This window comes from Strix uralensis, chromosome 33 (genome assembly GCF_047716275.1).
Source record: "Strix uralensis isolate ZFMK-TIS-50842 chromosome 33, bStrUra1, whole genome shotgun sequence".
NCBI classification, from domain to species: Eukaryota; Metazoa; Chordata; class Aves; order Strigiformes; family Strigidae; genus Strix; species Strix uralensis.
In genome coordinates, this window is record NC_134004.1 from 985395 (window position 1) to 1008044 (window position 22650).

Consider the following 22650-nt stretch of genomic DNA (forward strand, 5'->3'; position numbering starts at 1 on the left):
CGGGGAGCGGCGGGGGGGGTGTGGAGGTGGGGGGGTGGGTGTGTGGCTCCCGGGAGGAGGCGGGGGGAGCGTCCCGGTGGGAAAGCGGGAGCGGCGCTCGGGGTCCCGGGGGGGGGCGCTGGGGCCGGGGGGGGCGGGAGGGGCGGCGGGGCCCGCGCTCGCGGGGCCGGGGGGGGCGCCCCGGTCCGTGCCCTGGGATGGGGGGGGGGGTGTCACACACACGACACCGACGTGACCCCGCGGGGGCGCGAGCGGCTCCGTGACGTGCTGCCGGGCGGCCCCGCGCCGTGACGTCAGAGCGCCGTCCCGTGACGTCACGGCGCCGTTCCGCCGCGGGTGACGCAAGCGGCGCAGGCCCCGCCCACTGGCCGCGGCGCCCCCGCTGTCGCCATGGCGACCGCCGCTCTCGCGAGAGCAGGGCCGGAGCCGGCGGCCGCGCGGGGCATTGTGGGGCGGCGCGGGGCATTGTGGGGCGATGCGGCTGCGAGTGGCGGCGGGCGGCCCCGCGGCGCTGAAGGTGCTGGCGGCTGCCGGGGCCGCCGCCGCTCCGGTGCGGCTCGTCTGGGACGGCCCCTCCGTGGAGACGGTGGCGTCCGCCGCCGCCGCTGCTCCCCGCTCCGGTAGGGACCCGCTGGCACCGGCCCCGGCGAGCTCCCCCCTTCGGCGGGGCCCGCCGGGCCTGACGGCCTCTGCGGATCGGCCCCTCGCCGCGCTGAGCGCCCCGTGGGTGCCCGCCCTGGAGCTGGACAGCGGCACCGTCCTCTTCTCCCCCAACGCCATCTGCCAGTGAGTACCGGGGGGGCGGCCCCGGAGCCTCCAGCTGCCCCCACACCGCCCCCCGGAGCCTCCAGCTCCATTACCCCCCCTTACAGCCTCCTCCTCCTCCCCAGGTTCTTCTTCCTGGCCCGCGGCGAGGAACCCACCGACCTGACGAACCAGTGGCTGGAGTGGGAGGCCACTGAGCTGCAGGTGGGTGCCCCGGGGTTACAGTGGTGGTTGTTCCCCCCCCCCGCGCCCATTACACACCATCCCCGGCCTACCTGACCCCCCTCCCACTCTGTCTGCTCCCAGCCGGCCGCCTCGGCCGCCCTGTATGCACAGCTGGTGCACGGCAAGAAGGGGCTGGAGGCGGTGGGGGCCTTGGGGAAGCTGCTGACCCACATAGAGCAGAATTTATCCAGGAGAGGCACTGCCTACCTCGCTGGGGTGAGTGGGACTGTGGGTTGCGGGGACCCCCCCCCCAATCCCTGGGGCAGGGGAATCTTCTCCCTGGAGGGCTGAGCTCTCTGCTGCCCGCCCCGAGCCTGGGCTGGGGCTGCCTCAAGGCCTGACGCTGCTTCTCTGGCCCAGGATGCCGAGTCGGTGGCCGATGTGGTTGTGTGGGGCACCTTGTTCCCTATCCTGCAGGACGAGACCAGCCTGCCGAGTAAGAGCGAAACAGGGGTGCCAAGGGGGAGCGTTGCGTGTCTTCCAGGTGGCCAAGAAAGCCAATGGTGTCCTGGCTTATATCAGCACTAGCGTGGCCAGCAGGGACAGGGAAGGGATCTGACCCCTGTGCTGGGCACTGGTGAGGCCGCCCCTCGATGAGTGGGTTCAGTTTTGGGCCCCTCACCCCAAAAAGGCCCTTGAATGACTCGAGCGTGTCCAGAGAAGGGCAACGGAGCTGGTGCAGGGTCTGGAGCACAGGTCTGATGGGGAGCGGCTGAGGGAACTGGGGGGGTTTAGTGTGGAGAAGAGGAGGCTGAGGGGAGACCTCCTGGCCCTCTGCAACTCCCTGAAAGGAGGGTGCAGAGAGGGGGGAGGAGTCTCTTGAGCCAAGGGACAAGCGGCAGGCCAAGAGGGAATGGCCTCAAGCTGCGCCAGGGCAGGGTCAGACTGGCTCTTAGGAAGGATTTCTTTGCAGAAGGGGCTGTTGGGCGTTGGAATGGGCTGCCCAGGGCAGGGGGGGAGTCCCCATCCCTGGAGGGGTTGAAGAGTCGGGTTGAGCCAGCGCTGAGGGATCTGGTGGAGTTGGGAACGGTCAGGGGGAGGTTCATGGTGGGGCTGGAGGAGCTTCAAGGGCTTTTCCAACTGGGATGATTCTGGGATTCCTAGTGCTGTGAGAATCCTGCTGCTCTCTTTTGCTCCCCAAGGCGAGCTGCAGGCACTGAGGAGCTGGTTCCAGAGCATGACGATCTCTGAGGCCTGCAGGAAAGCTGTTGACTCCGTTCTGGTTCCCAAGGCGCTGCTGGAGTTCAAGTCCTACCTGCAGAAGCAGCCTCCACCCTGCCTGGCCATGGAAAGAGCCACCAGTAACGAGCCCGAGGTGCAGCCCTGTCCCCGCCCCCTACTCAAACCCTGGCCTGGGGACGGGTCCCCGCGGGGCTGGTGGCGACAGGCACGCAGCCCCTCACTGCCACCAGCCTTCCCCACAGGAGGAAGAAGGTTCTGAGCGTGCCCTGACGGAGGAGGAAATCGCAGCTGCTGCGGAAGCCTGGGCCCGCGGTGCTGCGGCCCTGCCCAAGCCCTGGCAGCCTCAGAAACCCGTGTGAGTCCCAAGATGCGGTGAGGGCTGGCTGTCCTGGACCTCCGAGGGGCCTGGCAGGCGCTGGTGCCACATTGTTCTGGGTTGGGGCGGCCTCCTTTTGCTCTTTGTGACTGTCCCTGTCCGTGCCAGGCTGCCCGTGGAGGGCATGAGGAACGTCCTGATCACCAGCGCTCTGCCCTACGTCAACAACGTCCCCCACCTTGGCAACATCATCGGCTGCGTCCTCAGCGCCGACACCTTTGCCAGGTGAGACTTGGATGCAGAAAAACTTCTTGGGGCTGCGGGAACATCGTGGGGGGGCTGTGCTGCCCCCACCCCAACACCTCCACGGGTGTCACGGGCCCTGCCTGCAGGTACTGCCGCCTGCGGAACTGGAACACGCTGTACGTGTGTGGCACGGATGAGTACGGCACGGCCACCGAGACCAAGGCGGTGGAAGAGGGGCTGACGCCCCAAGAGATCTGCGACAAGTACAACGCCATCCACGCTGACATTTACCGCTGGTTCAACATCTCCTTCGACTACTTCGGCCGCACCACCACGCCCTACCAGACAACGTGAGCGGCTGCATCAACCGGGGGCTCGCGTGGAGGGGGGCTGGTGCTGGGGAATGTTGGGGGGGGGGAACCCCAACATGCCTGGCTGGGGATGCTCTATGGCTCCCCAGGGTTCCCTGGCTGATGGGGGCTGCCCCCTCTCCTCTTCCTCTCCTGTCCCAGGATTGCCCAGGACATCTTCCAGCGTTTGCTGGCCCGTGGTTTCCTGCTGCAAGACACTGTGGAGCAGCTGCGGTGTGAGGACTGTCAGCGGTTCCTGGCCGACCGCTTCGTGGAGGGCACCTGCCCCTTCTGCAGCTATGAGGAGGCTCGGGGGGACCAGTGTGATAAATGTGGCAAACTCATCAATGCCGTGGAGCTGAAGGTGGGACTGGATCCCTCTGGGGAGCACCCAAACCACCCACCCCTGCCCCCAGCCTCGCCCTGGGCTCCCTCCAACCTGTTTTTTCTCCCGCCAGAATCCGCAGTGCAAACTCTGCAGGGGGGTCCCTGTGGTGAAACCAACCCAGCACCTCTTCCTGGACCTACCCAAGGTGAGCTTCATCCCCAGGGAGTGGGGAGGGGCTGGGGCATCCTCGGGTACCTCTCACCACCCTGTTGTGTTCCCCCACAGCTGGAGGAGCAGCTGGAGCCTTGGCTGGAGCAGTCCTGGGCCACGGGGGACTGGACGGCCAACGCTCGCTACATCACTCGCTCCTGGATCCGGGATGGGCTCAAACCCCGCTGCATCACCCGCGACCTGAAGTGGGGTACGCCTGTGCCCCTCGACGGCTTCCGCGACAAGGTGGGTCCCACCTGGCTCCTCGGTTCACAGAATCCCAGAATCGTTCAGGTTGGAAAAGCCCCTCGGGATCATCGAGTCCAACCCTCAGCCCGACTCTACAAAGTTCTCCCCTACCCCACATCCCCCCACAGCTCATCCAAACGGCCCTTAAACCCCCCCAGGGGTGGGGACTCCACCCCCTCCCTGGGCAGCCTGTTCCACTCTCTGACCACTCTGGCGGGGAAACATTTTTCCCTCCTGTCCAGCCTGACCCTCCCCTGTTGCAGTTCAAAGCCGTTCCCTCTCGTTCTGTCACTAATTCCCTGGGAGCAGAGACCAGCCCCAACCTCTCCACAACGTCCTTTCAGGGAGCTGCAGAGAGTGATGAGGTCTCCCCTCCCCTTCTCCTCACACTGAACAGCCCCAGCTCCTTCCATCGCTCCTCACAGGATTTATTCTCCAGCCCCTTCCCCAGCTCGTTGCCCTCCTCTGCCCTCGCTCCAGCCCCTCGAGATCTCTCTCGTATTGAGGTGCCCAAAACTGGACACAACCCTCCAGGTGTGGCCTCACCAGTGCAGAGCACAGGGGGGACATTGTCATCAGCCCTGGGGCTATTTACAATTGTGTTTGAGAAATTCAGGAATTTCAGATATCTTTGGAATGTTGATATTAATGTGGTTGTCTTACTGCAGCATTCTCCTGGTGAAACTGGCTGCTCGTGGCTTGGATGGGCACACGCTTTGCTGGGTCAAAAACTGGCTGATGGCCGGGCCCAAAGAGTTGTGGGGAAGGGAGTTAAATCCAGTTGGCGGCCGGTCACGAGTGGTGTCCCCCAGGGCTGGGTTTTGGGGCCACTCCTGTTTAACATCTTCATTGATGCTCTAGACGAGGGGATCGAGTGTCCCCTCAGTCAGTTTGCAGACGACACCCAGTTGGGTGGGGGTGTTGGTCTGCTCGAGGGTGGGGAGGGTCTGCAGAGAGACCTGGGCAGGCTGGAGCGATGGGCTGAGCCCAGCTGGGGGAGTTTCAATAAGGCCAAATGCCGGGTGCTGCCCTTGGGCCACAACAACCCCCAGCAGCGCTCCAGGCCTGGGGAGGAGTGGCTGGAGAGCTGCCGGTCAGAGAGGGACCTGGGGGGGATTGGTAATGAGCCAGCAGTGTGCCCAGGTGGCCAAGAAGGCCAGTGGCATCCTGGCTTGTACCAGCACCAGCGTGGCCAGCAGGGACAGGGGAGGGGTCTGACCCCTGTGCTGGGCACTGGTGAGGCCGCCCCTCGATGAGTGGGTTCAGTTTTGGGCCCCTCACCCCAAAAAGGCCCTTGAATGACTCGAGCGTGTCCAGAGAAGGGCAACGGAGCTGGTGCAGGGTCTGGAGCACAGGTCTGATGGGGAGCGGCTGAGGGAACTGGGGGGGTTTAGTGTGGAGAAGAGGAGGCTGAGGGGAGACCTCCTGGCCCTCTGCAACTCCCTGAAAGGAGGGTGCAGAGAGGGGGGAGGAGTCTCTGGAGCCAAGGAGCCAGCGGCAGGCCAAGAGGGAATGGCCTCAAGCTGCGCCAGGGCAGGGTCAGACTGGCTCTTAGGAAGGATTTCTTTGCAGAAGGGGCTGTTGGGCGTTGGAATGGGCTGCCCAGGGCAGGGGGGGAGTCCCCATCCCTGGAGGGGTTGAAGAGTCGGGTTGAGCCAGCGCTGAGGGATCTGGTGGAGTTGGGAACGGTCAGGGGGAGGTTCATGGTGGGGCTGGAGGAGCTTCAAGGGCTCTTCCAACTGGGATGATTCTGGGATCTGTCCCTGGGTGTCCCCTGCTCACGTATCACTCTCCCCTCAGGTTTTTTACGTGTGGTTTGATGCTCCCATTGGCTACTTGTCCATTACAGCCAACTACACCGAGCAGTGGGAGAGGTGGTGGAAGAACCCACAGCAGGTAGGAGCCTGGTGCTGCTGCAGGGTGGGGGTAGGGACAGAGCTGGCTGCTGGGGTCCACTGATGTCCCCCCCACCTCCTGCCTCTCCCCACTGTCAGGTTGAGCTCTACAACTTCATGGCCAAGGACAACGTCCCCTTCCACAGCGTCATATTTCCCTGCTCACTCTTGGGTGCTGACGACAACTACACCCTGGTGAACCACCTCATTGCTACAGGTACTGGGGGGGCCATCAGGGATCGGGGGGGGGTGGGGTGTCTCCGCACTTCGCCGCTTTCCCTCGGCACTGGGAATGGTCCAGTCTGTCCCGCGTGGGCATGAAACTGCATCTGCCCTCCTGGACTTGGGAGCCCCTTTGAGCATCTCCCCGGGTTGTGGGGCTGTTCCCTGCCTTTGAGGGGACTGGGGCCCACGGTGGGGTCTCTCCTGCCCTCCCCAGAGTACCTGAACTACGAGGATGGGAAGTTTTCCAAGAGCCGGGGTGTGGGAGTGTTTGGGGACATGGCCAAGGACACGGGCATCCCCGCGGACATCTGGCGCTTCTACCTGCTGTACCTGCGGCCCGAAGGGCAGGACAGCGCCTTCTCCTGGAGCGACCTCATGCTCAAGAACAACTCGGAGCTGCTGAACAACCTGGGCAACTTCATCAACAGGTTCTGGGACACCCGGGTGGGCGGCGGGGGCCATCTCTGTCCCCGAGCTGTGCTCATCCCTGCGCTGTCTTTGTCCCCAGAGCTGGCATGTTTGTGTGCAAGTTCTTTGGTGGCACCGTCCCCAACATGGTCCTGACGCCGGATGACAAGCGGCTCTTGGCTCGGGTCACCCTGGAGCTGCGCCAGTACCACCAGCTACTGGAGAAAGTCCGGTGGGTCGCTGGAACTGGGCTGAACTGGGAGGGTGGGAGGGCAGAGACCTGATGCTCACCCCCCCCTCTATCCCCCCACCAGCATCCGCGATGCTCTCAGGTGTATCCTTAGCATCTCTCGCCATGGCAACCAGTACATCCAAGTGAATGAGCCCTGGAAGTGGATCAAGGGGGATGAAAAGGACAGGTACGGAGAGATGGGGGGGTGGGGGGGGGTGGGGGGGGCGGGGCTGGGACCTGGCACTGATGGTTTCCTGCCCCCCCAGGCAGCGCGCGGGCACGGTGACCGGCGTGGCGGTGAACATGGCTTCCGTGCTGGCCGTCATGCTGCAGCCCTACATGCCCAGCGTCAGCTCGGCCATCCAGGAGCAGCTCCGCATCCCCCCGGAGTGTTTTGTCCTGAGCCACGACTTCACCTGCACCCTGTCCCCTGGGCACCGCGTGGGCACCGTAGGTGGGGGGGGTGGGAAGGGCAGGCTCTGCCCCCTCCCCGGGCAGTGGAGGGGGGGGGGTAGGATGGGGGATGCTGACCCCCTGCATGGGTGACCCCTCTTCTTCCTGGCTCCAGGTGAGCCCCCTCTTCCAGAAGCTGGAGAACGATCAGGTTGAAGCTCTGCGCAAGCGCTTCAAGGGAGGGCAGGTGAGTGGGGGCTGCAGTAGCCCCCCCCCCCAGCTCGTGTCCTGGCCTCCCCACCTCTGCTCTCTGCCCTTTCTCCACTTCCAGCCTGAAGATCTCGGGCTGTAGAGCCCTGAGGGACCCCCTGGCGCTGCCTGGGGGGTGCTGCAGCAGCTCCCCCCAGCATGTGGGGGGTGGGTGCAGAGCTCTGTACTTTCAGAGCTCCAATTTCTGTCCTTCCACAGGCCAAACAGACCCCCCCGGCCTCAGAACCAGCCACTGTCGTGGCTCCAGGGGACCCCCAGCTGATCCAGGAGCTGACAGAGGAGGTGGCCAAGCAGGTGAGTGGCCAGGGGTAGGGGGGGGGGGCTGGCCCTGTCTTCCCCTTATCACCCCCCCCCCCCCCCCCCCCCCCAAAAAGCCCTTATCACCCCCCTGCTCCCTCCCCAGGGCAACCACGTTCGGCAGCTGAAGGCCAACAAGGCGGAGAAGGCCCAGATCGACGCAGAGGTGGCCAAGCTGCTGGAGCTGAAGAAGCAGCTGGCGCTGGCAGAGGGTAAAAGCCCTGAAGTCCCTGTGCCTAAGGGCAAGCGGAAGAAGTAGCCCGCGGCTCCTCCGTGGTGGGGAGCGGCCCCAGAGACCATCCTGGTGGTTATAAGTGTAATAAAACGCAAAAACTGTACAGTCGCGTGCGGAAGCGGTGCCCGCCCCCCAGCATCAGTCTGTGCCGGGGGGGCCGTGCCCCTCCAGTTCCTGGCTGCCCCCCCGGGGCAGGGCCGGCGCCTCAGCCCGGCGGAGGTTGACGATGCGGTCGATGAGGGCTGCCCGGGTGTGCTCCACCTCGGCGCTGAGCCGCCGGATCTGCTCCCGCAGCTGCTCGTTGTGGGCCGTCAGCTCCAGCACCCGCTGCTCGTTGGCCTGTTCCCGGCGCTTGGCCAGCTCCCGGCTGGCCACCGAGCCGCTGCACCTCTTCCTCTTCACCCCGCGCCCCGCAGCTGAATCCTCATCCTCCTCCTCGGCGCCCCGCTGGGTCGGGGGGCTCCTGGAGGCCGCGCTGGCCGGTCCCGCCGGCTCCGTGCTGGTTGGGCTCTCTGGCCCCAGCAGCTCCAGCAGCTCCGCAGCCAGGGCCGTGTCCAGCTCAGGGCCCCCGCCAGCCCCCTCTGTGCCCCACAGCGGAACCAGCTCTGCCTGCGGGGAGAGAACAGGAACCAGCCCCGGGTGACGGGTGTCCCCACCACCCCGTGCCCCTCCCCGGGGGTCTGCCCTGCTGCTCACCTGCTCTGTCCCCCAGGGAGGGGAGGGCCCACTGGGCTCTGCTGCTGCCAGCACCTCCTCCAGGTCCTGGTACCAGGCCTCCAGCTCCCAGCCGGGTCCCCCCACAGGCAGCCCCTCGGCTGCCATCGTCACCTCCAGGCCAGGGCAGGGCTGGGAAGGGGGCGGGGGGGTTAAGTCAGACCCGGATCCTTTGGAATCACAGAATCATTCATGAACCCTCAGGATCATCGAGTCCAACCCTCAGCCCGACTCTACAAAGTTCTCCCCTACCCCACATCCCCCCACAGCTCATCCAAACGGCCCTTAAACACCCCCAGGGGTGGGGACTCCACCCCCTCCCTGGGCAGCCTGTTCCACTCTCTGACCACTCTGGCGGGGAAACATTTTTCCCTCCTGTCCAGCCTGACCCTCCCCTGTTGCAGTTCAAAGCCGTTCCCTCTCGTTCTGTCACTAATTCCCTGGGAGCAGAGACCAGCCCCAACCTCTCCACAACGTCCTTTCAGGGAGCTGCAGAGAGTGATGAGGTCTCCCCTCCCCTTCTCCTCCTCACACTGAACAGCCCCAGCTCCTTCCATCGCTCCTCACAGGATTTATTCTCCAGGCCCTTCCCCAGCATCGTTGCCCTCCTCTGCCCTCGCTCCAGCCCCTCGAGATCTCTCTGGGATTGAGGTGCCCAAACCTGGACACAACCCTCCAGGTGTGGCCTCACCAGTGCAGAGCACAGGGGGACTGTCACCTCGCTGCTTCTGCTGGTCACACTGGTGCTGGTACAAGCCAGGATGCCGTTGGCTTTCTTGGCCACCTGGGCACATGCTGGCTCGTTATCAATCCCCCCAGGTCCCTCTCTGACTGGCAGCTCCAGCCACTCCTCCCCGAGCCTGTAGCCACGCAGGGGGTTGTTGTGGCCCAAGGGCAGGACCTGGCACTTGGCCTGTTGAAGCCCGGTCCCTTTGGCCACCGACCCGATCTATCCCCAGCCCTGGGGCGTTGCTCCCCACGGGGGGCTTCGGTCCGGGAGTCCCAGGGTGCCGCCCTCCCCCCTTACCTGCTCTCAGGTGTGGTGGCCGACGAGGACGCACTTTCTCCTGGATGCCTGGGGAGGGGGGACACAGGGTCAGGTTTTGCTCCTTCCCCCCCGCCCCCAACCACCATCGCGCGGCGGGTGGGGGGATCCCCAGGGGCTCGCAGCACCCACCCCGCTCCCGGGGGTCCCGCCAGCTCGGCGGGGGGGCGGTGTGAGTGTGCCCCGAGGGCCATTGTCCCGCGGGGGCGGCCTGCGGCCTCCCCGGGAGCTCCGTTTCCCCCCCCACAAAGGGCAGGACGGGATGTCTCCGTCTGCGCCCCCGCCCGCACTCGGGACCGGCTCCTCCGCCCCGTCCCCCCGCACCTTCCTGGGCGGTCCCGGTTCCCCGCGGCTCCGCTCCGAGCGCTGCCCCCCCCCGCTCATCCTCGTCCGCATCGTCCCGCGTTGCTCCGCTCCGGCCGCGCGCGCGCCCGCCCCAGCCCCTTTTTAAGGGTCCCGGCGTGACGCAACGCGCGCGCCGGCCGCAGCCAATGGGCGCTCACCGCGCCGTGACGGGCGGGGCCGCGGGAGCCAATGGGGAAGGGGGGAGGGCGGGGCCAGCGCCACCGCCCCCCCGAGCGGGAGCGGCCCCCGCGGGCCGCGCGCCCGGGGCTGAGTCACGCGGGCGGATGATGCAACGGCGGGAAACCGGCCCCGCCCCCGCCTTAAAGGGCCCGCGGCGGCGGCGGCGGTGGGAGGGGAGGGGCGGGGCGGGCGGCACCGGCCTCCTACAGCCCCGGCGGGGGGGGGCCCGGAGGACCCGGTGCGGCCTCCGGCCCCGCTCGGAGCCCCCCCGGTCCAGAGCCCCGGTGCTGCCCCGTGCCCCCCCCCCGCGCAAGGCACGCCGGGAGCGGCTCCGCGCAGGCGCAGTGCGCGCTGCCCCCCTCCCCCCGCTTCCGGGCACCGAGCGGGGACCCGGGACCCGGTGCCGGCGCCATGAACGCAGGTGGGTGGGGGGGGGCGCGGGCCGGGGCTTCCGGTCCCCTCCCCGCCCCCGTGGGGGGTGTCCAGCCCCCTGCCCGCCCCCCCCCGCCATGGGCCGCTCCGGCGGTGCCCGCCCACCCGGGGGGGGGAGATGTCACGGGGGGACCTGCCCCCCCCACACCCCCCATGGCTGCTGCGAGGGCTCGTCCCCCGCCCCCCCCTTCCGTGCTCCCCCCCCAGCACCTGCTCTGGGGGAATGTGACCCCCATCCTGCTGGCAGCGTGGAGGGGGCTTGGCCCCCTGACCCCCCCCCAAAGTTTTTGGGGGTGCGGTGACCCTGCTGCCCCCATCCCCTCCCTGAAATGCTCCCGGTGGGGGGGGGGGAGGCGGGGGGGGGGGGCGGAGCTGGAGAGGGTCTCCCGTGTGTCCCTGCAAGGAGAAGGGCACAGCCTGGGGGTACCGGGGCGGGGGGCAGGACCCCGGGGTCCCTTTTCCGGAGGGGTGTCTCGATGTTTGGGTGCTGCCCCCCCCGTTGGGCCCTTCGTGGGTGCTGCCCCCCCCCCCCCCCGTCTGTAGCGCCCTGCATGGGTGCTGTGTGTCCCCCCTGTCTTTAGGGCCCTGTGTGGGTGCTGTGTGTCCCCGCCCCCCCATCTGTAGGGCCCTGTATAGGTGCTGTGTGTCCCCCCCCCATCTCTAGAGCCCTGTGTGGGTGCTGTGTGTCCCCCCCCCATCTCTAGAGCCCTGTGTGGGTGCTGTGTGTCCCCCCCCATCTCTAGAGCCCTGTGTCGGTGCTGTGTGTCCCCCCCCCCCCATCTCTAGAGCCCTGCGTGGGTGCTGTGCGTTCCCCCCCCCCCATCTCTAGAGCCCTGTGTGGGTGCTGTGTGTCCCCCGCCATCTCTAGAGCCCTGTGTGGGTGCTGTGTGTTCCCCCCCCATCTCTAGAGCCCTGTGTGGGTGCTGTGTGTTCCCCCCCCCCATCTCTAGAGCCCTGTGTGGGTGCTGTGTGTCCCCCCCCCATCTCTAGAGCCCAGCGTGGGTGCTGTGTGTCCCCGCCCCCCCATCTGTAGGGCCCTGCATGGGTGCTGTGTGTCCCCCCCCCATCTCTAGAGCCCTGTGTGGGTGCTGTGTGTCCCCCCCCATCTCTAGAGCCCTGCGTGGGTGCTGCCCCCTCCCCAGAGCCTGCTCTGAGTCTCTCTGCCCGCAGAGACCCGCCGGGCAGCGCCGGGGCACAGACCGCAGACACCGCAGCCCGTCGGCCACGGGCTTCACACCGAGATGTCCGCAGGGATAAGCAGGTGAGAGGTGCCCCCCCCATCCTGCACCCCGGTGCTGGTGCCCCCAGCCCCCCCCCGCCGGGGATTAGGGCCAGCAGCAGCTGTTTGCCTTTTAGCTGCCGTTCCTCGACGGCGTTTTGTAGGTCACTGTTCTCCCCTCCTGCCCCAGACGCCAGGATTAGTAGGTCGGGGGGAGGCTGACAAAGGAGGGGGGGGGACAGCTGCTGCCCCCAGTCCTGCTCCACTTCCCTGCGCACCCACTCCCCCACGCTCCTGCTCTGTGGCCTCTGTGACCCCCCCCCGAGGCCTCCCGCTGCTGCTTTATGGCTCTGAACACCCCTGGGTGCCCTCCCAGCCCTTCCCCGGTGCCCTGGGGCGGGGGCTCCTGCCAAGTCCTGTTGCCCCATCTGCTTGACCCCCCCGCCCCGGCTCGCGGTGTGACCCCCCCGGCAGTGCCCACCGCAGGCGTTCGAGCGTCGAGGGGGCACAATGAGCAGCGGCGATGACCGCGCCAGCACAGACCACCCCGTGTGCCCGTCGGCCGGGCCCGTGCCCGTGGGCTGGGAGCGCAAGGTGGAGGAGGGCTCCGTGTGCTACATCAGGTAGGAGCACGCCCCGACCCCCCGCCAACCCCCTCCCTGGCCCCCGCTCATCCCCTGTGCCCCCCCAGCCCCAGCAGCACTGCACTGACCTCACTGGAGCAGCCCCCGACCCCCCCTGCCCCCCTCCCTGGCCCCCACTCACTCCCTATGCCCCCCCAGCCCCAGCAGCACCGCACTGACCTCACTGGAGCACGCCCCGACCCTCCCTGCCCCCCTCCCTGGCCCCCACTCACCCCCTGTGCCCCCCCCAGCCCCAGCAGCACTGCACTGACCTCACTGGAGCACGCCCCGACCCCCCCTGCCCCCCTCCCTGGCCCCCGCTCACCCCCTGTGCTCCCCCAGCCCCAGTGGCACCGCGCTGACCTCGCTGGAGCAGACCTGCGCCTACCTCCTGGCCGATGGGACCTGCAAGTGTGGCCTCGAGTGTCCCCTCAACATGCACAAGGTGCGGGGGGTGGGCCAGTCGCCGGACGGCTTTGGGAGTCCCTGTGGGGTGGCCGGTTGCCACCCTCAGCTTGCCCTGTCCCTCCAGGTGTTTAACTTCGACCCCGGGGCGGCCGTGGCTGGGCGGGGGGCCCAGGGCCAGCGGGACATGACCAAACTCTGCAATCACCGCCGGAAAACAGCGGCCATGGCCACGCTGTACCGCAGCGTGGAGGGCGCCCTGGGCCCCTGCCACCCAGGCACAGGTACTGGGGTCCCCTGGCCCGTCCTCCCCCCAGTTCCCGTTGTCCCGTTTGTCCCTGTCACCCCAAACATCTCCCGGTTGTGCCTGTCCGGTCCCAAACCCTCCAGGTCTCTCTTGTACCTCCTGGCTTCTCACCACCCGTCCCAGTCCCCTCAGCACCCTCCTGGTTTCCCCATATTTCCCAGGGCTCCTCTGTCTTCTCTGTCACATCCTGCCCCCTCCACCCCCCCGATCTTTCCTGTTCCCCCCCCCCACCCCCCACCTTCCCAATCCATCCCAATGTAGTGCTAGGGGTGCCCAGGCTCTGCTGGTGCCCGCTTGACCCCCGTGTCCCCGTGGTTCCCCGCAGGTCCTGGCCTGAGCCCGCTGTTCTCAGCGGGGGGGCACCCGGCCGTGGTCCCCAGCACTGGTGTCCCCCCGCCCAGCACTGTCAGCGGCTTCCCTGGGGTCCCCCCGAGGACGAAGACCCCGGAGGCCACATCTACTCTCCTGGGGACCTGGCTCATCGCCCCACCCTTTCTTCGACCCCACGACATCATCCCCGGGGCCAACGGCAGCCCCAAGACGCAGCCACCTGCCAGCCCTCACTTTGGCCTCCACTTGCCCCCCCCGCCAGATGTGGAGGCCCCCCCCAGATCCCCTGGGGTGCCCCTGACTGTGGGTAGCCAGCGCCAGCGCCCCACGGGCAGGTCTGGCAGCTGGGCAGCCCCCTCGCAGGGGGGGACTGGAGAAAACCCAGAGCTGGGGGGGCCGGGACCGTGTCTGCCGGCCAGTGCCCCCCAGGCCGGCGGGGTCGATGCTCCTGTCAGCGATGCCTTAACCCGCCAAAGCAGCAATAACCCACCAGTGCCCTTAGATGCTGCCCCCGAGGGCGGGGGCTTTTTGGGGCTACCGCCAGCGAGCACCCCCTTCCCCGCCAGCAGCCTGCTGAGCTTGGCTGCCAAGGCCCAGCTGAGCAGCCCCGACCCTGCGCCGGCCCCGAGCACTTTACCCCCCTGCCCGCTCTCTCTCGTGGGCGAGCAGGCTCCGGGCAGGGGGGCCCGGTGGCCCCCTGACCCCCAGGACCTGGCAGCGCACAGGGTGCCCCCCACGCCCAAAGGGCTGCACCCCACAGTGACCCGGCAGCCTCTCGCAGCCCTGCTGAGCCTGCTGGGTTGCCCCGGTGCAGGGGGAGGCCAGGGGGGGCCCAGCCTCCCCTCGGACCCCCTCCTGCCTGCCGCCGACGGCTCGCCCTGCCCTGGCACTGGGCTCCTGCCCGCCGGCCGGGACTTTGGTGGGCAGCTCCTGGGTCTCTTCGGGCAGCTGGCGGCATCTTCCGAACCCACCTCAGGGACCTCCCCGCAGTCAGAAGCCTCTGGCCATAACGACGGGCCAGGTATGTGGGGCAGCACCTGTGGGGAGCCGGGCTGGGGCAGATGTCCCTCAATGTCCCTCAATGTCCCTTGATGTGCCCGGGGACGGATCTTGCCCTGGGGTGGCAGCGGTGGTGGTGCTGGTGGTGGTGGGGGGATGCGGCTGTGGGTGGTGGGATCTGGCAGGATGTGATTGTGAATCTTGGGGGGGGGGGGGCACGCTGTGGGCTCGGAGGGGGGGGGGGGATGTGGTGGGGGGATGTGGCCGTGGGGACGTGGTGGGACCCAGCACGACCCAGCCATGGGTGCTCGGAGCGGGGGGGGACGTGGCTGTGGGTGTCTGGCAGGACGCGGTGGGTTGCACAGACGTGGCCGTGGCAGCCCCGTGCTCTGACCCGTCCCCTGCAGGTGCCGCAGCGTCTCCGTGTGTCCCCGAAGGTGCTGTGGCCCCAGGGGCTGCCACTGATGGGGAGGGGGGTGCTGGGGGGGCCACCGGGCTGCCCGCTGCCCCCTGCAACCAAGCCGGTAGCCTCTGTGGGCCAGGAGTAGGCACTGGGGGACTCCCTGCCAGCAGGCCCTTGTCCTGGGCCCATTGCCCTTCTCAGTAGCCATGGGCCAGCCCGCACCAGCCTGCGGGGGGGACCCCGAGGGGCCCGGCCTGCCCTCCCTGCTGGCAGCCTCCCTGCTCCCGCTGCCCCTCAGCATCCCCCTGCCCGCCCTGGGGCTGCCCTCGCCGGGGACCCTCCTCTCCACGCTGCTGCCCCCCCGGACGGGGGAGAGGGGCCCTGAGGCGTCCCAAGGGCTGCGCAGCGCTGCCCACCTGGCCCCTGCTCCTCTCCGCGCTGCCCACCTCGCTTGCCCTCCACCCCAAGCTGCTGGCCACCGGGCTGGGCCCCCCCCGCCGCTGAGCCTGCCCCTGCTGCCCCCCCCCCCCCCCCGGTGAGACCGGCCCCTTTGCTCCTTTGCAACAGGGGGGTTGGTTGCCCCAGGGTAGGGAGGAGAGTGATGGGGGGGGCAGTTACTTGCCCTTTGCAGGGAGGAGGGTGAGGAGGAGAGTTTCCCCCTTCTAGGAGAGGGGGTGATGGCGCCTGGGGGGGTTTGCCCCCCCCCCCAGATGTGCGCTGTCAGATGCATGTTTTACCCTGGGGAAGAGGAATGTCATCCCCAAGGTGCTGGCAGGGGGGATGTTTGTCCCTGGGGTGGGGGCAAGGGTGGGTCTTTGACCCAGGGGGGGAGAGTAGTGGAAGGTTTTAGCACGCAGGTTGGGGTAGAGGAAGAGTAGCTGCCCTTGAGGAGGAAGGTGGGGGTATTTATGTGCCCCCAGGAGGGCAGAGTCTTTGCCTCAGGGAGGGGGAGCTTGTCCCCCGGGCACGGGAGGAGGAGGAGGAGGATGGGTTGGTTTTGCCCTGGCAGCAGGGCCTGGGGGTGTCTCTGCCCCACATCTCGAGGGTGCCCCCAACTCACCCCTCTTGCCAGCAGTCCAGCCTTGCCAGCCCCTCTGTGGCACCTACCTCGACCGGCACCCTCCCACCCCGACTACTGAGGCCCCATGCGGGGAGGGCTGGGGCCCCCGACAGCCCCACAGGCACCCCAGAACGCCTCAACCTGCTGGGCCCCCCCCCCCCCGGCCAGCTCCCTGCTCAGCACCACGCTGCTGGGTGCCCTGGGAGCACCCCTGGGCGTTGGTGAAGGGGCCGCTTGGATGACGGGGGGAGGGTGCTGGGTGCCCGGGGGGGGCGACATGCTGCCTGCTGGGGCGCAGGGGGTGCCCCCCCAGAACTGGGATAACATCCTGCTTCTCCCTCGTCTGCCCCAGGCAACCTGCTGGCGCTGAGCCCCCTGCTGCAGGATCAGCCACTGCTGCCCCCGCCGCTGCCCCCCCTGGGCCCGGGACAGGGATCCCCCCCGAGCACTGGCAGCCTCCAGAGCCTGCGGGTGAGCTGCTGGGGCCCCGGGATTTTGGGGGGGGGTATGTGTGGGGGTGATGGGGCCAGGAGGTGTTTGTGGAAGGCATGGGAGGACACGGGAAAGGATGGGGGGAGGCCTAGGGTGGTCAGAGGGGGTAATGGAGGGATTTGGGGGTGTTGGGGGAACGGGGGGGCTTTGAAGGGTTGAGGGTGTTTGCCAGCTGAACAGGAGCCAGCAGTGTGCCCAGGTGGCCAAGAAGGCCAGTGGCATCCTGGCTTGTACCAGCACCAGCGTGGCCAGCAGGGACAGGGAAGGGATCTGACCCCTGGGCTCGGCACTGGTGAGGCCGCCCCTCGATGAGTGGGTTCAGTTTTGGGCCCCTCACCCCAAAAAGGCCCTTGAATGACTCGAGCGTGTCCAGAGAAGGGCAACGGAGCTGGTGCAGGGTCTGGAGCACAGGTGTGATGGGGAGCGGCTGAGGGAACTGGGGGGGTTTAGTGTGGAGAAGAGGAGGCTGAGGGGAGACCTCCTGGCCCTCTGCAACTCCCTGAAAGGAGGGTGCAGAGAGGGGGGTGAGTCTCTTGAGCCAAGGAGCCAGCGGCAGGCCAAGAGGGAATGGCCTGAAGCTGCGCCAGGGCAGGGTCAGACTGGCTCTTAGGAAGGATTTCTTTGCAGAAGGGGCTGTTGGGCGTTGGAATGGGCTGCCCAGGGCAGGGGGGGAGTCCCCATCCCTGGAGGGGTTGAAGAGTCGGGTTGAGCCAGCGCTGAGGGATCTGGTGGAGTTGGGAACGGTCAGGGGGAGGTTCATGGTGGGGCTGGAGGAGCTTCAAGGGCTTTTCCAACCGGGATGATTCTGGGGTTCTGTGGTGTTGGTGTGACGTGGGGGCCCTGGGAGTGCTGGGGAGACACGAAGGGAACCGACAAATGGGGGTGCAGGGAGGGTACGGCAACACGCAGAGCAGGAAGGAGGGTGGGGGAGAGACAGGGATGTGGGGGACACGTGGGGGGGTCTGCTGATCCTCACTGCCCCCCAACAGCTGAGCCCCAGGTTCGTCTCCCCTGAGAAGTCGGCAACAGCGTTGGGTCCCGGTGCTGGAGGCTCCCCCAGCCCCCCCGCACCCCCCGGCCTCCCCGAGGACACCCCCGTGCCCTGTCAGGCCGAGCCGGGCAGCTCCAAACCAAGTGGGGGTGCCCGGGGGTGTCCCACCTCACGGCCCCCCCTCAAGCGGGGCCGACAGCGGACTGAGGGGCTCAGCAGGGAGACGCCGTCTCCCCGTGGGCCCCCCAGCACCAGGAGCCCCCGGCGTGGGGCTCCCCGGGGGGGCTGGGGCGCTCGGCGGCACTTTGACGGGCAGGGGGGTGATAGGGTTGAGAAGGGGCTTCCACCGGCGCCCCCCCCAGCCCCCCACCCCGCCTGGCGCTGCAACGGGGACATCCTGGCCGCTGAGCAGCAGCCTGGAGCGGAGACCAAGGTACTGGGACCTACTGGGATCCATTGAGCAATACTGGATCTTGCTGGGGGGATACTGGGAGCTGTTGGGTTGGATATAAAGACTCACTTAAGCCAGTAGGGATATACTGGGAGGCACTGGGGGGCTCTTGTGTGTGTACTGGGGGCCATTGCATGCCACTGGGGGGCAATGGGAGTGTGTGCTGGGGGGGGTGTATAGTGGGCGAGACACTGGGACCCACTGGGGATATTGGGGGCCCCTGGGGAGGGCAACTGGGAGGGCACTGGGAGTAGGTGCTAGGGGGAAGGCAGGACTCTGGGAGCTGTAGGGAGACACTGGGTGCACTGGGAGACAGTGGGGTGCTGGGGACCCCCGTGCTGACCCCCCCCCCCTTGCACAGGGGAGCTCCCCGCATCCGCGCCGATCCTGCCGGGGCTGGAGGAGGAGAGCAAGGTGAGCATGGGGCAGCCGGGGAGCCCTGCCCTGTTCCCCCCCCACCCCCCTTCCTCTGTCGTGTGCCCCCCCCTTTCCCCTGCCCTGTCACCCCCCTCCCCGGCCTGACCCCCTGCTCCTTGCAGCACCCCCCGGCCCAGCGCCCACCTGGAGACGCTGCAGCGGAGGGGGGTCAGCGCTGACCCAGGGGCCGGCGCCGCTGTAAGTGGGGAGAAGGACGTTGGGGGAGGGGGGGGGAGTTGGGGGGGGGGCAAGAAGGGAAGGATGACTGGGGCAGTGCTGGGGGAGACGTGGGTGTCTGCCCTGACCTTCTCAATCATCTGCCCCCCCCAGGTAGACCGGGCTGTGGCTCCGCGCCCGTGGCCCGGCCGCCCCGTCAAGAACCGCTGGAGGAAGCTGCTGACGTGACAGTGCTGGGGTGGGGGCACCCCCAGCCCCCACCTATGGATCGGGGGGGGGTCACAGCCCCCTCCCCACTGCTGCAGGCCACAGGCACCCCCAGCGCACCTTGGCTGCAGGCACGTCCCGATCGCCTGGGTCTCCCCCACCCCCCGGCAGAGTGTGGCAGCCCCCTCCCCAGACAAAGCACTTCTGAAGCCATTTTCCATATGGGGGGGGTGGTCAGCAGTGCCTCCCCCCCCCTCAGGAAACCCCCACGCTGGGGGACAGGATTGGTGCTGGGGGACGTGCCCTGCACCGGGGGTCCTGCGACCCCCCCTGCTACCTCAGGCTTGAGGGGGGCGTCGTGGCCCCAGGGCCGGATCTGCTCAGGGTTAGTTTAGCGCCAGGTTCTCCCTCACCAAAAACGAGGTTTCCCCCCCCCCCGTCCCACCCCCCCAGTACCAGCAATAATCATCTCCCCCAGCCTGGGGGGGCTGCACGCCCCTGCCCTGGGCCGCCCCCACCCCCTCGGGGTCGTCCCCATTCCCCCCCCACAATCCCCGGCCCCACGGGTGACAACGAGGAGACGTTCCCCCGTGGGTCGCAGCTTCCCCCAGAGCCGTTGGATTTAGTGCCACCAGGAGGCTGCGGGGGGGGGGGGTGTGAGGGGGGGTTACGCACCATTAAAAGCTGCATTTGAACCCCGGTGGCTGCGCCCCACTCGCGCCCTCGGGAGATGCTGATGGGGACACGCTGTCAGCTGGGCTGTCGATGTAGATGGCGTGGGGGGGGGCACAGAGACCCCCCCCCCCGGGTGGGTGTGGAGGTGGGGAGGATTCCCAGGGGGTTGCAGGGCCTGGGGGGGGGGTCAGGGATCCTGGTGGGGGGGTCTGTGGGGTGCTCTCACTTCTGCATTCCCTTCACGCAGGCTTCTGTCAGCCAGACTGGGGAGATGGCAGAGCCCCGGGTCTGCATCGTCCTGTCTGTGATCTGTAGGGGGGTGAGGGGAGGGAAGGAGGGTGAGCTGGGGGGGGACACACCCCAATCCCATCCACCCCAGGGGGTGTTGGTGGGACCCGCCTCCTCCATCAGCTGCTCCCTGTGGCCTCTCCAGCACCTGCCCCGAAACTCCGCGAGGGCACTTCGTGGCTGGAGGGGGGGGGGATGTGGAAGCTCAGGAGCGGGGGGGTGCCGGTGTCCCACCCCCCTCCCAGGATGTCCCTGGTCACACCACTTATTAGTAACACCACGTTACTAATAACGAAGACAAATCTTGTCTTTAAATCCTTTAGGGAAGCTGCTAAAGCAGGGTCATATTCACCCTTTTGTTACTAATAATGAAGAAAAATCCTCTGTCAGGGAGCATTTTGCAGGATGCTCCACACCCAGAGGAGCTGTTCTGCAGCCCTGGACACCTTTGGCCACGTCGATGTGCTCTAACGAGCTGCCCCGGAGCTGCCCCGGAGCTGTCAGGGCCAGGCCTGGGGACATGAACACTTGAGACTCAGGCAAGGCTTTGGAACACGGGTGACGGGAGCGAGTCTGCGCCAAAAGAATCTGCGCCTCTGCTCCGAAAGGGAGGTCGGGGTGTGCAGAGCAAAGGAGGGAGCTGGGAGAGGTGGTGAGGCTGTCCTAGCAGGAGAAGTTCACACAGGGGTGGAAGCTGTGAGGGGACAGATGCCCCTCACGTAAGAGACGTTCGCACACATCCTGTCCCTGGACCCCAGGGAGCGGAGCTCAGCACCGCCCTCTCCCCGTCCCCTCCTCAGGAAGCTGCAGAGAGCTGCGAGGTCGCCCCTCTAATATATATATAATATATAATATTATATATATATTATATAATATTATATATATTATATAATATCATACATATAATATATATATAATATATATAATAGACCCTTCTATTATTCTAATAACCCAAATATTATTCTAATAACCGGAATGAGTATACCTGACATCAGGAGGCCATTTATATACATTTAAATGTTTTATACCGTTATATTACATTTAAGTGTATAGAGGTAGCTGTTAACGACGGCTTAATTAAGCATTTGAAGTACTCTGGAGGTTTTCTGGGTGTTTACTGATGCAGGTTCCTGTCAACAGAGAGGGGGCTGATCTCTGTGCCTGCCACTGATAAAAAGCGCAGTTAAAAACTGTAAAAACACAACTGGTTCGTAATCCAGGGATTTGAAACCTGATCTAAAACCAGGGAGATTAGGCTGCATTTCTCCCCTTTCTGTGATGGAGGCCGCCCCTCGATGAGTGGGTTCAGTTTTGGGCCCCTCACCCCAAAAAGGCCCTTGAATGACTCGAGCGTGTCCAGAGAAGGGCAACGGAGCTGGTGCAGGGTCTGGAGCACAGGTCTGATGGGGAGCGGCTGAGGGAACTGGGGGGGTTTAGTGTGGAGAAGAGGAGGCTGAGGGGAGACCTCCTGGCCCTCTGCAACTCCCTGAAAGGAGGGTGCAGAGAGGGGGGAGGAGTCTCTGGAGCCAAGGACCCAGCGGCAGGCCAAGAGGGAATGGCCTCAAGCTGCGCCAGGGCAGGGTCAGACTGGCTCTTAGGAAGGATTTCTTTGCAGAAGGGGCTGTTGGGCGTTGGAATGGGCTGCCCAGGGCAGGGGGGGAGTCCCCATCCCTGGAGGGGTTGAAGAGTCGGGTTGAGCCAGCGCTGAGGGATCTGGTGGAGTTGGGAACGGTCAGGGGGAGGTTCATGGTGGGGCTGGAGGAGCTTCAAGGGCTTTTCCAACCGGGATGATTCTGTGATTCTGTGAAAAACTCCTCCGTGTTCGTGCTCGAGAGATCTATTGCCAAGCAGTAGCCGCCATCACAACGCCGCCCTTTGCGCGCGGAGGCGCGAGGGAGCGACTCCCCGTGACGTGAGCGACGGCGCGTGGAGCTGGGCCGGCTGTGCCACCGCTCTTCAGATCCTGTAATTTTTAAATGAAGCATTTCTGGCCGTTGGATGAGCGGTGCGGTGTTGTGGCAAGGGCAGTAAGAACCTCCTCGGGCCTCTCCATCTCAGGCCGTATTTCAATCAGCCGTTACCAGATGAGAATTGCTGTACCGTGAACCCAATCCCTGGAAATGCCAAGTGTTCCTTCGAAAGCACGTGAAATCCCCCCCAAATTAAGCAGCAGATGTTCCCTCTTCGTTGACTCACTAAGAAACAAACAAACAAACAAAAGCCAGGCAGATACTCAATGGGATGTAACAAGCACAAGGAGTCAATATTTAGAAAAAAAAATAATAATGCTCAGTGAAACCAACTCAAAACAACACTAAAGTTAATTGCGACTCTGCTAATTATTTATTTTTGGGGCAATCCGTACCGTCCGCGTGTCTCGGGACGTGTCTTCACTCTACTGAAGCACATCCGAAGCCAAATCCTCAGCCACGAAAAAGTCACGTCACCGCTTTGTATCCTTTTATAACACCAGAAATTATCCTTTTAGCAATATTTAACTAGTGGAAATAATAGGAAATAATTCTGGTTTTTGTACATCACACTCTAGTTCGGTTTTCAATCAGTTTTTAGTGTATCAGCCTTAATTACTTTACGCAGCCAGCAACGTATAAATCCTTCGGGCGCTTGACTCACCGCGGGAAGGGGAAGGGGGAGGTTGAGGAGGAGCCGGTCCCTCTCCCGGCAGAAGCTGTCGGAGTCGGGGCAGGACTCGGGGCAGGACTCGGGGCAGGAAGGTCGTTTTGTGAGAATTTGGAGAGTTTAACACGGAATTACATCAGGGAATTGTCTTTTTGCACCTGGGTGTTGCCAGCTGCTGCTGGTAGTGAACTGCGATGCTTCAGGGAACAGGGGAGGGGGAGGGCTGAGGACCCCCCAAAGATGGATCACAGGGAAGGGGGATGGCTGAGGACCCCCCCAAAGATGGGGGATGAATAATGGGGGTGGCTGAAGACCCCCCAAAACTAAGGTATGGGGGATGGCCAAGTTATTGGGGTGTCTTACCCCGCCAGCTGGCAGTGTTGACTGGGACAGTGAAGTCAGTGTCATGGCCCCCCCCCCCCCC

General features: G+C 65.9%; 3 protein-coding genes across 6 annotated transcripts; 2 read left to right on the forward strand and 1 right to left on the reverse strand.

Annotated features, from left to right (window-relative positions):
* The first annotated feature begins 474 nt into the window (after window positions 1-474).
* On the forward strand, window positions 475-7929 carry MARS1 (methionyl-tRNA synthetase 1). Of its 2 annotated transcripts, none has more exons than XM_074853810.1 (20): window positions 475-786; window positions 891-969; window positions 1072-1206; window positions 1351-1426; window positions 2133-2305; window positions 2403-2527; window positions 2657-2773; window positions 2881-3084; window positions 3247-3448; window positions 3543-3617; window positions 3698-3868; window positions 5672-5767; window positions 5866-5983; window positions 6206-6419; window positions 6500-6631; window positions 6714-6818; window positions 6898-7081; window positions 7200-7271; window positions 7493-7588; window positions 7698-7929. In XM_074853810.1, exons 1-20 carry the CDS (start codon window positions 476-478, stop codon window positions 7848-7850), a joined length of 2838 nt encoding a protein of 945 aa, XP_074709911.1. In that variant the 5' UTR covers window position 475; the 3' UTR covers window positions 7851-7929. The 2 variants fall into 2 exon arrangements, with proteins under 2 accessions (XP_074709911.1, XP_074709913.1); XM_074853812.1 differs by having other exon boundaries at window positions 2415-2527.
* DDIT3 (DNA damage inducible transcript 3) lies at window positions 7894-10037 on the reverse strand. 2 transcript variants are annotated; one of them, XM_074853830.1, is made up of 4 exons: window positions 9910-10037; window positions 9568-9615; window positions 8523-8672; window positions 7894-8435 (listed from the first exon to the last, which is right to left on the reverse strand). In XM_074853830.1, exons 3-4 carry the CDS (start codon window positions 8646-8648, stop codon window positions 7965-7967), a joined length of 597 nt encoding a protein of 198 aa, XP_074709931.1. In that variant the 5' UTR covers window positions 8649-8672; window positions 9568-9615; window positions 9910-10037; the 3' UTR covers window positions 7894-7964. The 2 variants fall into 2 exon arrangements, with proteins under 2 accessions (XP_074709931.1, XP_074709932.1); XM_074853831.1 differs by having other exon boundaries at window positions 8523-8710; window positions 9910-10031.
* Window positions 10038-10048: 11 nt separating this feature from the next.
* Window positions 10049-19318, forward strand: MBD6 (methyl-CpG binding domain protein 6). 2 transcript variants are annotated; one of them, XM_074853813.1, is made up of 11 exons: window positions 10049-10531; window positions 11713-11803; window positions 12236-12384; window positions 12727-12829; window positions 12917-13073; window positions 13422-14447; window positions 16241-16359; window positions 17370-17804; window positions 18184-18236; window positions 18362-18437; window positions 18570-19318. In XM_074853813.1, exons 1-11 carry the CDS (start codon window positions 10077-10079, stop codon window positions 18642-18644), a joined length of 2739 nt encoding a protein of 912 aa, XP_074709914.1. In that variant the 5' UTR covers window positions 10049-10076; the 3' UTR covers window positions 18645-19318. The 2 variants fall into 2 exon arrangements, with proteins under 2 accessions (XP_074709914.1, XP_074709915.1); XM_074853814.1 differs by lacking the exon at window positions 18362-18437.
* Window positions 19319-22650: the final 3332 nt, after the last annotated feature.